Source organism: Gopherus evgoodei, chromosome 7 (genome assembly GCF_007399415.2).
Source record: "Gopherus evgoodei ecotype Sinaloan lineage chromosome 7, rGopEvg1_v1.p, whole genome shotgun sequence".
NCBI lineage: Eukaryota > Metazoa > Chordata > Testudines > Testudinidae > Gopherus > Gopherus evgoodei.
This window is the reverse complement of record NC_044328.1, coordinates 100,513,615-100,531,784: the sequence shown is the minus strand read 5'-3', so window position 1 is coordinate 100,531,784 and position 18,170 is coordinate 100,513,615. Positions and strand designations below refer to the sequence as shown.

General features: G+C 47.2%; 1 protein-coding gene across 1 annotated transcript; it reads right to left on the bottom strand.

The window, feature by feature from the left end:
• Positions 1–2,009: 2,009 nt before the first annotated feature.
• Positions 2,010–17,602, bottom strand: TSGA10IP (testis specific 10 interacting protein). Its single transcript, XM_030568646.1, has 8 exons — positions 17,456–17,602; positions 16,830–17,011; positions 15,507–16,201; positions 15,041–15,245; positions 14,385–14,552; positions 2,952–3,051; positions 2,433–2,599; positions 2,010–2,046 (listed from the first exon to the last, which is right to left on the bottom strand). The coding sequence occupies exons 1-7, from the start codon at positions 17,600–17,602 to the stop codon at positions 2,438–2,440; spliced, it is 1,659 nt and encodes a 552-aa protein (XP_030424506.1). The 3' UTR covers positions 2,010–2,046; positions 2,433–2,437.
• Positions 17,603–18,170: the final 568 nt, after the last annotated feature.

Sequence of the window (18,170 nt, the reverse complement as noted above, 5' to 3'; positions counted from 1 at the left end):
GGTCTCAGCTTTCAGTGGGTGGGGCGATGATCAGCTCTTATCTTGAGGCAGGTGCAGAGTCCTTTACAGGGAGGGAAGCAATTGGGACAGTGCAATGAGAATAAGAGGTGGGGGGAACATTAAGCTCAGAGAGCCATGCAGCAGCAGTGGGGTCAGTACAAACCGGTTTCTAGCCGTTCATAGCACTAGTGCTGCTCCCCCGCACCTCTCCATTTGGCACTCGGCAGACAGGGGTAGGTCCTGGCTCCCAGTCCCTCCTGTCTATCCCATGAGGCCCCCCTCTCCTCCCAGAGCTGGGGATAGAACCCAGGAGCCCTGACTTCCAGCCCCACCCCTATTGTAAACATTAGACCCCCTTCCCAGACCTGGAAATAGAACCCAGGAGTCCTAACTCACAGTCTCTCCTGTTTTAACCCACTAGACCCCACTCCTCTCCCAGAGCTGGGGATAGAACCCAGGAGTCCTGTGTCCAAACCTGGCTGGACCAGGGCCGGGGCAGCAGGGAGGCAGGTGTGCTCCAGCCAAGATCCAGGCTCCGCCTGTCTCTCACTCCGAGCCTTGTTCCCCATATTCAGTGCCTCTCACCTAGGATTCTGGGGTGGGAGACATCAGTACCTGTGCAGCCCTGGGGAGCCAGGGAAAGACAGAGTTAAGTAGGGGTGAGGGGAGAGAAATGTTGGACAAGCTTGAACAGAGCTTTGGCTCTTGGGAGGCAGCCGGCTGCCTAGGTAGGGAGGGGCAAGGAAGCCTACAGGGAAGGCAGGATCCAGGGCTGTCCCAAGTGGAGCTGGGGAGGTGAGGGGATCTGGGCTGTGGGGGAGAGGGAGAGGTCTGGGGTTATGAGGAGTGGAGGGAGGATCCAGGGCTATGGGGAGCAGGAGGACCAAGGGGGATCCAGGTTGGAGGGTGCAGAGGTCCGATGGGGATCTGGGGCTGGGGGAAGTGGAGGGGAGAATCTAAGGTTGAGGGGGACTCAAGGCTGGAGGGTGAGGAGAACATGGGCTGCAGGAGGATACAGGGTTGAGGGGCTCTACGGCTGGGGGCAACAGGGGAGATCCAGGGCTGACAGCTTCCCTCACCCCATCCCACTGCTTGCAGCACTGCTGGACTCTTCCCCAGGCCATGTTTTCTCCCACCTGCTCCATGACACTAGGGTTCTGTCTCTCCAGACTTGGGCATTCCCAACCCCCTGGCAGCATATTTGATCTCTTTTTTGTCCCTAAACTGGATTTCCCACTATCCTCCTACTGTTTTTAATTTCCTCTGCCAGGGCACCATTCCTTCTATGATCCCATGGTTGCCACCAAACAGCACCCCACAATCCCAGTATTATCAATGCAGGAACACCTGCCTGACTCTGCAAGGAGCCTGAGCTGATTGCTCCAGAAAGCGGGTGCTGCTCCAGGCTTCTCAGTGAGACATTAACCTTGAAAACTAGAGACTGTGAGTTCATCGGGGTAGGGACTCTATCTCATTGTGTCTGTGCAGCACCAGGCAAAATGAGGCACCCAATCTCAGTCAGGGCCCATGCAGTGTCTGGCATGATAGGGGTCACGATGGTGGTCAGGGTCTGAGCATTGCCTGGCACAGTGGGGGCCCCGATCTCACTTGAGGGTCTATGCAGCAGACAGCACAACAAGGGCCCACTCAGTCAGGGTCTGTGCAGCACCCAGCACTAAAAGGGCCCCCATCTCAGCCAAGGCCTCTAGCTGACACTGTAATAAAAATAACAATAATAATAATAATGACTCCCAGCCTCCCCCTCCTCTAACTACGGGGCCACATCCAACTTCCAAAGCCAGGCATAGAACGCAGGAGTCCTGGCTGGCTCTCAGTTTCTGGCTCTGCACACCCCCTGCTTGAGTTGATGCAGTAACCCCAGTAAGAAAAATGCAAACTCTGCTCTCAAAGACTCATTTATTTGCCGGTACTTTGCGTCTCTAATGCAGGGAGCTTTAGGTGACCCTTCTTCGTTCCAGACGGGGTTATTTTCAGGTAGTGTCCAGAGAGTCAAGAGGAGATTCTAGCCTCTTGTTCGGTGGCAACCTGTCAGCAGGACATGAACCAAAGGAACCACTAGATTCTCCCTCCCCTCCCTGAGGTGGGAATAGAACCTAGGAGTCCTGAGTGGGCTGGATGACCCAGGAGGTTCAGCAGGCCCTGTGCTGGGAGATCTATAGACCCTGGACAAAGGAAAATGGAAGATCCAGCTGGATCTATAGAGCCTGGAGTACCCAGCATCCATAGTGCTTAGGGCTGGGACAGCCAGATGGTGAGCTATAGGATCCAAGTCAGTGAGATCTGTGGGCTCAGAGCTGTGGAATCCAGGGGGACTCTATCAGACCTGGGGCAGCAGGATCCAGCAGGGATCGACAGGGGCAGGGGGATGTGTAAGGCCCAGGACAGTGGGATCCATGGGGGATATCCAGCACCTGGTCTAGGAGAGGCTCCGTGACCGCCTCTGTGTGGCTCTGCCGGCTGTCCTGGCAGTGTTGCCCTTGGCCAGGCGCCCTGCATGTCTCCACAACAGCCTCTCATCGATGCCCAGTGCTGCCAGCACCTGGGAGAAGCGCCGCTCCACAGCCAGGCGGGCGTTGGTCTGTGGGGTGAGAGGCAGGGACATCATTCACATCACCCACAGAACAGAGCTGGGCTCAGACTGCCCACCCACTGCCCACCCTTGAATCTTTCCCAGCTGAGCTAGCAGGGATCTCCTATAGCCAAGAGAGTAATAGGAGGAGTTCACAGCCAGGAATAGAATCCAGGCATCCTGGCTCCCCAGCCTCCCTGCTCTAACCACTAGACTCCCCTCCCAGAGCTCAGGAGTCCTGGGTGCCAGTTCCCCCTGCTCTAACCATTAGACTCCCCTTCCCTCCTAGAGCCAGAGGTGGAACCCAGGAGTCCTGACTCCCAGCCTCCTCCCCCTGCTCTAACCCCCACTCCTCTCTCACCTGCATGACACGCTCAAAGAGGTAGGGCCGGCTCTCCACTCTCTCTTGGATCTCCCGCAGCTGGGCATCGTACTCTGCCATGCGCTGCTGCTCCAACCTCCTAGAGCAACAGCACAGAGAGGGTGACTGCAGTGAATCCCACCCCCAATCACTGCCCCCCTTCAGTGCCCATTCACAAGGACACTCAGGGATCTGCTGGATCCTCTGCCCCAGGGCATTGGCTGTACTGAGGGAATATTACCACCCACCAGGATCAGAACAGATATCCCAATCCCAACGCCTAGGCTCCAGGTCCTTTAGGATCTGGTCCAGTAGATTGGAGGATCCAGGGGGAACTATAGGGCCTGGGAGAACCAGGGGATCTATATAGGTGCTGGGCCCATTGGGGCTAGGAGATGCAAGAGGCTCTGTGAAGTCTGGGAAATCTATAGGGTATGAGAGATCTGGGGGCTCTATAGGGCTGGGGGGGGCTGGATGATCCTGCGGGATCTTTGGGTTTAGATCAGAATCTGAAATCTGCCCATTAAGCTTATCTCAAATCTTCCTTTTTCACTTAGGTAATTTAACACCTGCCCCAGTCACATGGCTCCTCAGTTTCAGCCCAGCACTCCTGCAATGTCTGGGCCCAGGAGTCCTCAGGGATCTTTATGTGTGTCACTGTTGGTGTCCGTGTGGTGTGTAGAGTGTGGATGTGTGTCTGTGTAGGTATTGGTGTAGTTGTGTGTATTATGTGTGTGTCTGGGCATTGGAGGGGTGTCTGTATGTAGATTTTATGTCTGGGTGTCAGGGTGTTCAGGAAGTGTGTGTTGGGGGGGTGTCATGAGTGTTTGTGGAAGTCGGTGTGTCTGTATGTTGGGATATGTGTGTCAGGCTGCCTGGATATTGAGGGGTGTTGGGGTGTCTGGGTGTGAGTGTGTTAGGAGGGAGTCTGAATGTTGGTATGTTTGGACATTGGTGGTGGTCAAAGTGTCTGGGAGTTGGTGTGTGCAGACCTCCCCCGTCCCGATTTTTCACATTTGCTGTCTGGTCACCCTAGTATTAAATAACGAAGGTCAAATACCATTGATAATCATTAATACTAAAATATTAATCACTATTAGAGAGGGGTGTCGGTTTGTCTGGAATTGGGAGATGTCAGGGTGTCGGAATGTGTGTGTTAGTGTCTTTAGTTGTCAATGTGAAAATCAGTGTGTCTGCGTGTTGGGGTGTCAGGGGAGGGTACCAGAGGAAGGTGTCAGATTGTCTGGGTGTCAGTGTATTGGGCTGATGTTTAGGTGTTGTTGTGTCTGAGTATTGGGAGGGGCAGGGTATGGGAGGTGTTGTGGAAGTCGGCATGTCTGGGTGTCAGCGGGGAGATAGTGTGTATGGGTATAGCTACAAAGGAGTGTGTCAGCGTGCAGTGGGCGTCTGAGTGTTGCGTGTTGGGGGAGTCAGGAAGTCTCGTGTCAACATAGCCAGGGCATATCTTTACCAGATGTTTCCATGCTGACTGTCTCTCACTCTTGGTTTATGTGTGTGTGTTTTTTAAACTCCTAATTTTTTTACCTCCCACTTTTGGGCCCCATTTACCCTAAGACCCAGCCAGAAGAGGAGCAGGATTTTTGTTGGGAACCAGCCAAACCTAGTGGTTAATAACAATAATAAATACTAAATAGCTATTGATCACCATTATTAACAATTAATACATCTATATTAAATAGGATGACTAGATGTCCCTATTTTATAGGGACAGTCCTGATTTTTGGGTCTTTTTATTATATAGGCTCCTATTACTCCCCCGTCCCGATTTTTCACATTTGCTGTCTGGTCACCCTAGTATTAAATAACGAAGGTCAAATACCATTGATAATCATTAATACTAAAATATTAATCACTATTATAAACAATTATTCAATTAATATTCATGCTAAAGGAGCACTCAAGGACGAGAAGGCTATTGTGGAGAAACTAAATGAATTCTTTGCATTCACGGCTGAGGATGTGAGGGAGATACCCAAACTGGAGCCATTCTTTTTAGATGACAAATCTGAGGAATTGTCCCAGACTGAGGCGGTTTTCGAACAAACTGATAAATTAAGGAATAGATGGTATTCACCCAAGAGTTCTGAAGAAACTCAAATATGAAATTTCAGAACTATTAACTGTGGTATGTAACCTATCATTTAAATCAGCTTCTATACCAAATTACTGGAGGATAGCTAATGTGATGCCAATTTTTTAAAAGGGCTCCAGAGGTGATCCCGGCAATTACAGGCCAGTAAGCCTGACTTCAGTACTGGGCAAATTATAGTAAAGAACAGAATTGTCAGACACACAGATTAACATAATTTGTTGGGGAAGGGTCACCTCACCAAATGCTCTTAAACAAAGTAAACTGTCGTGGGATAAGAGGGAAGGTCCTCTCATGGATCAGTAACTGGTTAAAAGATGGGAAACAAAGGATAGGAATAAATAGTGAGTTTTCAGTATGGAGAGAGGTAAATAATGGTGTCCCCCAGGCGTCTGAACTGGGCCCAGTCCTATTCAACATATTCATAAATTATCCGGAAACTGGGGTAAACAGTGAAGTGGCAAAATTTGCAGATGATACAAACCTACTCAAGATAGCTAAGTCCAATCCAAAGCAGACTGTGAAGAGCTACAAAAGGATCTCACAAAACTGAGTGACTGGGCAACAAAATGGCAGATGATATTCACTGTTAATATATGCAAAGTAATGCATACTGGAAAAATAATTCCAGCTATATATATAAAAGGATGGGGTCTAAATTAGCTGTTACCACTCAAGAAAGAGATCTTGGAGTCGTGGCTAGTTCTCTGAAAACATCCATTCAATGTGCAGCAGCGGTCAAAAAAGCTAACAGAATGTTGAGAATCATTAAGAAAGGAAAAGATAACAAGACAGAAAATATCATATCGCTTCTATATAAATCCATAGTACACCCGCATCTTGAATACTGCGTGCAGATGTGGAAACCCCGTTTCAAAAAAGATATATAGAAACTGGAAAAGGTTCAGAAAAGGGCAAAAAAAATTAGGGATATGAAACAGCCCATATGAGGAGAGATTAATAAGATTGGGACTTTTCAGCTTGGAAAAGAGACGACTAAGGAGATATATGACAGAGGTCTATAAAATCATGACTGGTGTGGAGAAAATAAATAAGAACGTGTTATTTACTCCTTCTCATAACACAAGAACTGGGGGTCACCAAATTAAATTAATAGGCAACAGGTTTAAAACAAACAAAAGGAAGTATTTCTTCATACAATGCACAGTCAACCTGTGTAACTCTTTGCCAGAGGATGTTATAAAGGCCAAGACTATAACAGGATTCTAAAAAGAACTAGGTAAGTTCATGGAGGATAGGTCCATCAATGACTATTAGCCAGGATGGGCAGGGATGGTGTCCGTACCGTCTGTTTGCCAAAAGCTGGGAATGGGCGACATGGGATGATCGCTTGATGATTACCTGTTCTGTTCATTCCCTCTGGGGTACCTGGCACTGGCCATTGTTGGAAGATAGGATTCTGGGCTAGATGGACCTTTGGTCTGACCCAATATGGCCGTTCTCATGTTCTTAATATGTTAACAAATATTAAATTAATCTTGATTAGTATCCATAACTACAAATTACTATTATTCTCTATTAAGATATCAAAACATTGTTTAGTACTGTTCATAAATATTAAATTAATATCAATCGTTCATCAATACTAAATATTAGATACTATTAAAAGACAAAAGATGAGTTGTGGGACAACGGATAAAGTGGTGGAGGCTCATGGATAGGGAAGTTAGTCTGAGATTTAAGGATTCTGTGGAGGTAAGACAACAACCAAACCAACAGTGACGATACTAACAAGATTTTGGGGAAAATATCCAAACTTATTACAGAAAGTGCACAAGCTGCCTGTGGCCAAACGAAAGAAAGAAAATATGGCAAGGAGATGTAGGGATGGTCCATTAATGTGTAGGAGGCAGTAAAGAAGGAAAGGTTGAAGCGATGGCAGAACGTAAGAACAGTGGAATGTCATGAGGAATACAAGCGGGTAAAGAAAAGGGTGAAAAGCGCAGTTGTAGAAGCTAAGAGTCAGGCATTTTAGAGCCTTATATGCAGGCCTACTAACAAAGGAAGGTGGAAAAGAAATATTAGATTTGCCTCAATTAAGCAAAGAAGCAAAGCAAAGAACAGAGGACTTGGAAGCTGTGAAGTGTGTCAAAGATGAAAACGGAAAAGTACTGCTGGAAGACTTGCATCCGAAGAAGTGGGCTGTAGCCCATGAAAGCTTATGCTCAAATAAATTTGTTAGTCTCTAAGGTGCCACAAGTACTCCTGTTCTTTTTGCTGGAAGACAGTGGGATCATTAGGAACTGGAGGTAGTTTTATGAGAAACTGTTCAATGAAGAGAATGCAATGAAAATATTGAGGGAAGTATCCACAAGAAATAACCTCACAGGACCTATCACTATGATGGAGACACAGACTGCGCTAAAGATGATAAAGCTTGGGCAGGCAATGGGACTGGCCAGCGCCCCAATCAAGCATTGAAAGCATTAGGCCATGAGGGAGTGGGATCAACGACAAACTTCTTCAACTTAATTCTCTGTCCTGGAAAAAAGCCTGAGGTGAGCACATTGGTCCCTAACTTTATTCATAAAGGAGCTGTGCAAAAATATAGTTGTTACCAACCCGTCATGGTAACGGGTGACGTGAGGAGCTGGCTGGAAAGAATTATCAACAAAAGACTTTGGGAGAAGCTGCTGCATCAAATAAGCAACAACCCGTTTGGTTGGGTTTATGCCCGGAAGGCTAACAATGAACGCAGTGTTTGCTGCCCAAATATTGTAGGAGACGTACAGGGAAACAACATTATGTTGTGTCGTGAGGATAAATACAACTGGAAAGGGACCTAAGAGCACTGGAGGGCTGCATTAGAAGAAAATGGCTTACAAATCAACCAGCAAAAAATGGAATGTTTTGTTGAGCGCAACAATGAAAAGCCAGTAAAATTAGGTGGTACAAAGTATGTGCAATAATTTAAATATCTTGGTTTAGTGCGCTGCTGAGCCATGATGGGAATATAGATATAGATGTTAGAAGCTGCATGAAGAGCGCTTGGTGTGAATGCAGGAAGTTGGCAGGAATTATCTTCTATACAAATATGCCAAGTAGTCAAAAGAGCAAAATGTGTAGGATCATGATTCAGCCAGCCATGACGTATGGGTCGGAATGCTGGCCAACGAGGAAGAGAGAAGAACAACGACTTCACACTGCCAAATGAGAATGCTCGGGTGGACACTGGGTAAAATGAGAGCTAATAGGCTATGCAGTGAAACAGTACAAGCCATGATGCAGGTAGCCACCATCACAGAAAAGCTGAGGGAGTATCAACCGAGATGGCTAGGTCATGCGAGATGACGAGATGTGGGATATGGTAGCCAGAGACAAGAACTACTAATCACAGGACAAAGACCATAAGGAAGACCTAGAAAAAGATGGTTAGAGATGCTGAAGGAGGACATGAAGAAGGTTTTTGTCAGCTTGGAAGACCCACTTGACAAAAAGGCTTGGAGATGAAGATCAAGAGCTGCTGATCTTGAGTGATGGGACAAAGCGAAGGAGAATACGAATAGATACTTAGCTCTTCTATAGTACTTTTCATCAGTAAATCTCAAAGTGCTTTATAAATGGTTGATATTGTTATCCCCATTTTACAGATGGAGAAACTGAGGCACAGAAAGGTGAAGTGGCTTCCTCAAGGTCACCCAGCAGGCCACCTGCAGAGCCATGAATAGAACTCAGGTCTCCTGAGTCCCAGTTCGGTACTCTACCCAAGAGTATGCACTGAATACTAAAATATATTGTACTGCTAATAAATTTTAAAGTAATATTGATCATTCATTAATACTAAATATTACTACTACTAATTACTACATATAAATTACTAACATTAATAAATGTTAAAATATCAGTAGTTCCTGAATACTAAGTTAATATCACTATTAACAATTACTAAATTAATACTGAGAGAGACAAGCTGGGTGATGTAATATCTTTTAATGGACCAATTTCTGTTGGATACCTGACCCAGCTTGTCCCTCTCATATCCTGAGACCAATATGGCTACAATAACACAATAAACAATAAATTAATACTAGCGACTATGTTTAAAAATATGATGCAAATCATGATTTATATTCATAAATAATATTAATCACTATTAAGAATAGGAATATATTACTAAAGCAGTTAATATTAAAATTAAGATAAATAATTCATAAATACAAAATATCTATATTAATAATTATAGACTCATAGACTTTAAGGTCAGAAGGGACCATCGTGATCATCTAGTCTGACCTCCTGCACATGGCAGGCCACAGAATCTCATCCACCCACTCCTGTAATAGACGCTTAACCTCTGGTTGAGTTACTAAAGTACTCAAATCATGGTTTAAAGACTTCACATACAGAGAATTCACATTTCAACTAGTTTAAACCTGCAAGTGAACCGTGCCCCATGCTGCAAAGGAAGGTGAAAACTACCCAAAATCTCTGCCAATCTGACCTGGGGTGAAATACCTTTCCAACCCCAAATATGGCAAGCAGTCAGACCCTGAGCATATGGGCAAGACTTGCCAGGCAGATATCTGGGAAAGAATTCTCTGTACTAACTCTGAGCCCTCCCCTTCTAGTGTCTCATCTCCAGCCGTTGGGGATTTTTTCTACTAGCAGTCACAGATGGGCCACATGCCATGTAGGCAGTCCCATCATACCATCTCTTCCATAAAATTATCAAGCCCAGTCTTGAAGCCAGTTAGATATTTTGCCCCCACTGCTCCCCTGCGAAGGCTCATCCAGAACTTCACTCCTCTGATGGTTACCTTCACCTAATTTCAAGCCTAAACTTGTTGATGACCAGTTTACATCCACTTGTTCTTGTGTCCACACTGGTCCTTAACTTAAATAGCTCTTCTCCCTCCCTGATATTTATCCCTCTTATGTCTTTGTAGAGAGCAATCATATCTCCCTCTGCCTTCTTTTGGTTAGGCTAAACAAGCCAAGGTCTTTGATTTCCCTCTCATAATGTAGGTTTTCCAGTCTTTGGATCATCCTAGTAGCCCTTCTCTGTACCTGTTCCCGTTTGAATTCATCCTTTTTAAACATGAGAGACCAGAATTGCACACAGTATTCCAAATGAGGTATCACCAGTGCTTTGTATAATGGTACTAACACTTCCCTGTCTCTACTGGAAATACCTAAGCTTCCTAGGACTGCATTAGCCTTTTTCACAACCGCATCATAGCTCATAGTCATTCTGTGATCAACCAATACACTCAGGATTTTTCTCTTCCTCTGTTGCTTCCAACTGATAAGTCCCTAGCTCAGGGGTAGGCAACCTATGGCACGTGTGCCAAAGGCGGCACATGAGCTGATTTTCAGTGGCACTCACACTGCCCGGGTCCCGGCCACAGGTCCGGGGGGCTCTGCATTTTAATTTAATTTTAAATGAAGCTTCTTAAACATTTTAAAAACCTTATTTACTTTACATACAACAATAGTTTAGTTATATATTATAGACTTATACAAAGAGACCTTCTAAAAACGTTAAAATGTATTACTGCACACGACACCTTAAATTTAAGTGAATAAATTAAGACTCAGCACAGCACTTCTGAAAGGTTGCCGACCCCTGCCCTAGCTTTTAGCAAGAAGTCTTGTTGTTAGTCCCTAAATGCATGACCTTGCACTTTGCACAATTAAATTTCATCCCTTTTCTATTACTCCAGTCTACAAGGTCATCCAGATCTTTTTGTCTGATATTCCAGTTCTCCTCAGTATTGCCAACACCTCCCAAATTTGTGTCATAGTCAAATTTTATTAGCACACTCTCACTTTTTGTGCCCTGGTCAGTAATAATATTAACTAAGAATGGGCCCAAGACCGAGCCCTGGGGAACTCCACTAGTAACTTCCCTCCAGCCTGACAGTTCACCTTTCTGTATGACCTGTTGTAGTCTCTCCTTTAAGCAGTTCCTTATCAACCTTTTAATTCTCATATTAATCTCGATCTTCTCCAATTTAATTGATAATTTCCCATGTAGAACTGTATCAAATGCTTTACTGAAATCTAGGTAGATTAGATCTAGGGCATGTCCTTTGTCTAAAATATCAGTTAACTTCTCAAAGAAGATTGGTCTGGTATGATTTACCTTTTGTAAAGCCATGTTGTATTTTATCCCAATGACCATTCATCTCTATGTCCGTAACTACATTCTCTTTCAAAATTTGTTCAAAGATCTTGCATGTAATTGAGGTAGAACTAACAGGCCTGTAGTTTCTTTTTCCCTTGCTTAAAAATAGGAACCATATTAGCAATTCTTCAGTCATAATGTTAATATTAAATATTGATCATTCATAAATACTAAATATTATTACTCTATTATGAATGCTAAATATTAATTTATACGGTTCATAAATATGTTAATAATGATCATTGATAGACACCAGGTTAATATCACTATTAACACTACTTGCTTATAATTAATTTGTTATTATTAGTAGTAGTATTGTTATTATTAATAATAATCATAATGATTATTATGGTAGTGCCTAAGGCCAGCCAAGGTCAGACCTCATTTTGCAAAGCACTCATCTAACACGAAGTAGCAGATGGTCCCTGCCCTGAAAAGTTTACAGTCTACGTAGACCAGACAGACACAGGATGGGGGAAAGGGTGTAACACACAAGCAGAGTGAACACTGTGATGAATTAATAATTGAATATTAGTGTGGGGTGTGTGTGTGTGTGAAACGTCATTGAGGCTGGTGAGGGTGGCCGCTACTCTTTATTTAAGATAGCAGAGAGACAGTAAACCACCACTCCCAGTACAACAAAGACAGTTGTGAGTTTGCCCAGGGATTGGAACAATATGGGCAGATGGTTTTGGTTAGGCATGGACCGCGTGTGTGGCTTACTTTACACTACAACGTTTTTGCCATCATAGCTCTGTTAGCTAGGACTGCCAGAAAAAACAAACAAAAAAACCCACAATCCCTGGCTCACATAGCTGTGCAAGCAATGTTTCTGGTGTAGACGCAACTATACTGACACAAGAGTGCTTCTGTAGACTTAGGGCTGGTCTATAGTAGACAATTAGATTGACCAAGCTACATCACTCAGGGGTGTGAAAAATCCACACCCCTGAGTGATGAAGTTAAGACGACTTAACCCCCAGTGGAGACAACACTAGTTTGATGGAAGAATTCTTCCATTGACTTAGCCACCACTTCTCAGGGACAGGGAGGTAGATTTGCTACAGTGACCAGAGAATCCCTCCCGTCACTGTACTAAGGGCTAGTTTACTGCTACACCACTGTAGCACGTCTGGTGAAGACGCTCTATGCCAATGGCAGAGAGCTCTCCCATCGGCATTATAACTCCACCTCCATGAGAGGTGGTAGCTATGCTCTCCCGCCAGCATAACGCTGTCCACATCAGCGCTTAGTGTGGTATAATTTATGTCACTCAAGGATGTGGATTATTCACACCCTGAGAGATGTAAGTTATATTGAAGTAAATGGTAGTGTAGACAAGGGCTAAGTGTCTATGCTGAAGCGCTACAGTTGCGCAGCTGCAGCACTGCTATATGTTTTTAAGTGTAGACATAGCCCTAGCTAATGTCATTCAGGGAGATGGTGTAGCTATGCTGGTGGAACTCCTTCTGCTGACCTACACTGCATCTCCACTAGGGGGCTCTGCCAGGCTAGCTATGCTGGTTTACTATGCCAGCAAAACATTTGCAGTGTAGACAAGCCCTATACCTGTGTATGTATAAGAGAAGCAAAAGAGACCACACAGGAAGACAGACACAGACTCAGCCCAGACAAGCATGGTATAGGACCCAGAGAGAAGCCTGAAGAGGCTTGAGGACTTCTGGGCCTGGTGCTACTGAGGAGGCTTGTGGCTGTGAGCAAATAAACTACCTCCTGTTTGGTTCCTCCTGTGTTCAGGGAAACAGGACTTTGTACAGTCTTTGTTAAAAAACAGAATTGCACCACAAAACAAAACAAAACTGACTCCATCATCAATTTCTCCTCCTAACTGGAACATCTCACAACTCCCTGAATTTGGCTAACTGCTCGCATCAAAAGAAGCAGCAATTAACTACTACTGTTACCAAATATTAAATGAATATGATTCACCATTAAAATACTAACTGGTATTAATTGCTAGCATTTATTACTAAATTAATATTAGCTGCTGTTTTTAATAAATATCAAAATAATACTGATCACTCTTTAACACTAAATTTCTAGTAATCACTAATATTTAAAAGTACTACATTAATATGAACTGTTGTGAAACAATTAAATTAATATTAATCACCATTATTAGCATTACATTAAAATAAATCAATATTATTTATTACTGAATTAATATAGGCTATCACTGATAATTATGCATGTTGATTTAATATTGATCACTGTTAATAACCATACATTATTATTAAATTTATTAATACACTATTTTAAATTGCTGTTGATTATAATCAATATTACATTATTGTGTATCTATATTATGAACAATTATTACAATTAATTACGAGTATTTTATCAAGACCACTGATTTCAAGAAAGCCACTTATGTGAGAAAAAATTGCACATAAATAGAAGTGTTCTCTAGATTGTTATTATTAGGTGTATTGGTATCTAGAGGCCCTGACCAAGATCATGGGCCCTGTTGTACCAGGTGCTGCACAGACACACAGGGTCTGTATACTATGCAACTGGGAAGTGTGAGTGCAGAATATGTAGCCAGGCCTGAGCTAGCTGATCCAGCTAGTGTGCTAAAAATAGACGTGCAGTCATGGCCGCACAGATGGTGGGACAAGCTAGCTACCCGAGTACAAACATATCCAGGGTTCTGAATGGGATTGTACTTGGCTGCTAATCTGTGCTGCCACGGCTACACAGCTATTGTTAGCATGCTAGCTGGATCAAAGGTAGTTCAGGTATTACTACATGTTCTGCAATCACACTGCTCAATTGCACTGTAGACAGCCTCCCAGTGAGAGCCAGTCCCTGCCCCAGTGAGCTGCCATTCTAAACAGACAAAGGGACAGAGAGCAAACTGAGGATGAGAGTGGAAAAAGGAACTTGCTGAAGTACAGCGGCAGAGATGGGAACAGAACCCAGGTGTTCCGAGCACTCATCCTCTGCCCTATCTACTAACAATTAATTCCTATAAGAGAGGGTAGAGGGCCATGGGTCAGATTTAAGGGGCAGCAGCAGAGCCTGCGGGGAGCCCAGTGCTGAGCTATCAGTGGGCTGAGGGTCGGGATTGATAGGCACCAGGAGCACCATGTGGTGGTTTCCACACTCCTCTGTCTCTCACACTAGGCTGCTCCCTTCTTCCCCTCTCTGTTACCTCAGCTCTTCTCTCTTCCTTTGCGTGGTCTGGGCCAAGCTGCCTGGGGGACTGTAGGCTGCCAGGCACTTGGCCACTTCCCTCTGCACCTGCTGCTGCTTGACTCGGCGCTGCTCTGCTCGCCTCTTCTCCTGCTTCTCCCGCCGCTCCCACTCCAACAGCAACAGCCTGCACCAGGAGCAAAGGAGAAGGCTCAACCAGGTGGCATCTACAAAAATTGTTCCAGCTCCCCTGGCTGGGAGGAACCCTTAGCTGGGATAGCAGGGGGCTGCGGGTCAGGCTTGCGTGGCAGAGCTGGGGGCAGTGGGTGCTGGAAGCCAGGGCTGGGATAGCAGGGGGATCTAGCTAGGCAGGCAAGTTTGTCTGCTTTTAAGCTGGACAGTCCTGCCTTTCTAACATTAGTCCCCTATCTGGCATGTTCTTCGAAATGGTGCCCCTCGTGTGGCACTGCCGGAGGCAATGTTCAGTACTCGGGGGACGTGCGAGTGGCCACCCTAACTCTAGGTCAGGATTGAGGGTTACCAGCAGATCTAGGGAGGGGAAAACCTAGGAATGGGATAGCAGAGGGGCTGCAGCAGAGCTGGGGGGAGGCCAGGGCTGGGATAGCTGGGCAGGTATAGCTGGGGTGGGAACTGATTTAAGGGCCCTGTTCATACCTGGTGGCCTCCTGCCGTTTGTCAGAGGCTCTGGTGGGTGGCACTGAAGGTAGGGGGTCGAACTCTGAGCAGGACTGGGACCCGCAGTGGAAGCTCCAGAGCTGGCGCAGCTGTTGCTGATCCCAGTCTCTGAGCTCGTCCCCAGGCTGGTGCTGAGAGCTGCTGGCCACATGGAGGTGGAAGGGTTTGCAGATGGTCAGCTTGGCTGAAAGGGGGACACAGAAAGCATTAATGGAAGGTCCCAGAATCTCTCCCTCATCAGTTGCACTACCCCACCCCAGAAGCAGTTGCATCTCAGCACCAGGGAAAAGGTCACTGTATAACAGCTCCTGCGCCCCACACAAGGATTCCTGTATAAACAGCCCCACCTCTGAGGCAGCTCCACCTTAGCGCCAGGCAAGGGCTTCTGTATAAACGGCTTCTTCACCTTACCCCAAAAGCAATTGCATCTGTCTCCTTGGCTTACCTCTCACTTTCCTCTTCTCCAGCTGCTCCTGGAACCTCTTGTGGAGTGTCTCAAAGTCGGGGATGGTTTGGTTGATGATGGGCTGGAACCGGGTCTTGTCTTTGGGGGCCAACCCCCTGCCCTTCCTTCTGTGCTCCCTGGGGCTTGGGTCCTGGGGCTCTGTGGCCAGGCACAGGACCTCAGCTCTCAGCCTGGCCCGGAGCTGCTGGGCGGAGGCGACCGCCTCCCACGCAGGGGAGGACACAGCCTCTTCCAGACTCAGCAGCTGCTGAGCCAGTTGGAGCCAGTGCCTCCGCTCTTCCTGGAGCTGGTGTTTGCGGACCTCGCTCCGGGCCTCCATCTTCCAATACAGCGAAGAGAGGGTGCTGGGGGAAGGCTGGGGGGCTCGCTTGATCCTGCTCCCCTCATTTCTGCTGCGCCCCTGTGAGCTGCCAGCTCGTTGGTCTACACGTCCCTGCAAATCTGTCATTGTCGGGCGATCACTCTCACGGGGGGAGTTGTTAGGGGCTCTGCGGGGCTCCCCCTTCTTGACCTTATCCAGGGAAGGGACTGGGAGGAGGGCACGACCGTTGAGCGAGAATTCCTCCCACATCCACTGGAAGGGGAAGGAGGGGCGGGGACTGTGGGGCAAGGGATCAGGGGTGCAGGAGTGAGCTGGATTGGAGAGAAGAGTGTCCTCAGAAACGTCTCTCTGCCTGGTGGTGGGAAGGAGAGGAGATGATGAGTGTCAGGTCAGAGAAACGGGGCCATCTAGCCTGGTAGCTTCCAGATCAGACCTAATAGGCTCATCTAGTTTAGTATCACCATCCCTCCCCTGACACTCTAGACTAGACTAATGGGTCCATCTAGAGGGCATACCAAAAACCTGACCACATCTCCCTCTGAGCTGGCAACAGACTCCGAGCTGCCCCACTCCTCACCGCTCTAACCCAATAGAGCCCACTCCCCTCCCTTTGTCTGTTTAGACTTTGAGCTCTTTGGGACTGGGACTGTCTCTCACTGTGTGTCTGGGCACTGCCCAGTGCATTGGGGCCCCAATCTTGATCAGGGTCTGTGCAGCACCTGGGACAGTGAGGGCCCCTGATCTGGGATGTGGGGGGGGTCTGTGCAGCACCCACCAAAATGGGAGCCCTGATATTAGTCAGGGTCTGTGCAGCGCCCGGCACAACTGTGACCCTGGTCTTGGGATCTGTGCAGCACCTGTCACTAAACGGGTACTGATTTCAGTTGGCACATCCAGGTGCTACTAATATAATCTCCATGGAGCTGCAGCAAGGATGAGTTTGGCCCAATGGCCATAAGGATCCCATCCAACCTACTCACCTTCCTGCAGATGGGGCTGAGTCCTGGTTTCCATCAGAGGTGTCACTCACACGTGGCTCCTGCATCTTGCACTGTGGGGCCTGGCTGCCTCTTCTCCCTGAAGGGGGGTCTCTGAGTGACCCCTTCCTCTTCCCTTTCCTCACCAAGACTACGATTCCATCATCGGAATTGAAAACCTCCTCCTGAAACCGCAGAGCAGAGGCAGGAGGGACCCAGCTTTTCCCTACAGAGACTGGTTGGCTCAGGGCAGCAGGGAATGGGACACGAGGCCTTTCCCCTCTAGGAGGTCCTGGCTCAAAGCGCCCTAGTCCACTAGCCCCCACTCCTCTCAAAGCTGAGAATAGAGTGTCCTGACAACCTGACTTCCACTCCCTTGCTCCTTAGTCAGTGGTGTCTCTCTATAAACACCAGCCCAGGATAGTGAGGGAGAGAGACGTGCACCAGTTAAGGAGACCCTACAAAAACTAACCCCAACCCAACAATTTTCCCTGAGCGTTTGCCCCTTGAGGGAGTCCCCAACAGCAGGGAGATGAAGTTAGAGTTTGGGGTGGTCTAAAATAGATGTTGGGTTCCCCAAGAGTGGGGGAAGCCAGTACGCAGTGGGGGAGGGAGATACCAGGTGTTACCCCTTGGGGAAGAGAATCTGAGAGCAGCCCTAGCAGGTGCACCCTGCCTTTCTTCTGGTACAGGGTGCCAGGTGCCCGGGCGCTGGAGTCCAGGGAGGGGCTGATGCAGGCGTTGGTGAACATGGAGCGGCGGTGGGCCCCCAGCATGGTGCCTACCTGACTGCCCCACCCCCAGTTGTTACTGTGGTGACTGACCTGGTTACAGAACATGGCAAGGGTGGGGGGTTCCAGAACTAGTCCCCGCTCCCTTCATATAGTCACCATAGTAACTGTGATGGTGCGTGGCGGGGGGCAGATGTGGTACTTGTATGGACCCCAGCAGAGAGGGACTGAGGGGAAGGGGTTTGTGAGTTCAGAGATCCCAGCTGAGAGGCAGGACTCCTGGGTTCTGTTCACTATTCTGGGAGCAGCAGGTAATCTAATGAGTTGAGGGGACTGTGCGTCAGGACTCCTGGGTTCTGTGCCCAGCTCTGGGAGCAGAGTAGGGTCTGTGACTGCTGGTTTTTTTGCACCCTCCTGTGAAGTATCTCATGCCAGCCACTGTCCAAGACAGGATACCAGGGTAGATGTACCTTGACTCTGATCCAGGCCAGTGGACCCAGTGTTCTGGGAGAGACCCTGCTGTTAGACCCCCAAGGAGGGGAGAGTTTGGGAGGGACAGCAGAAGTCTCAGGGACATTGTGGAGCTCATGGACTGCGTGGGGAGTGCCCAGGC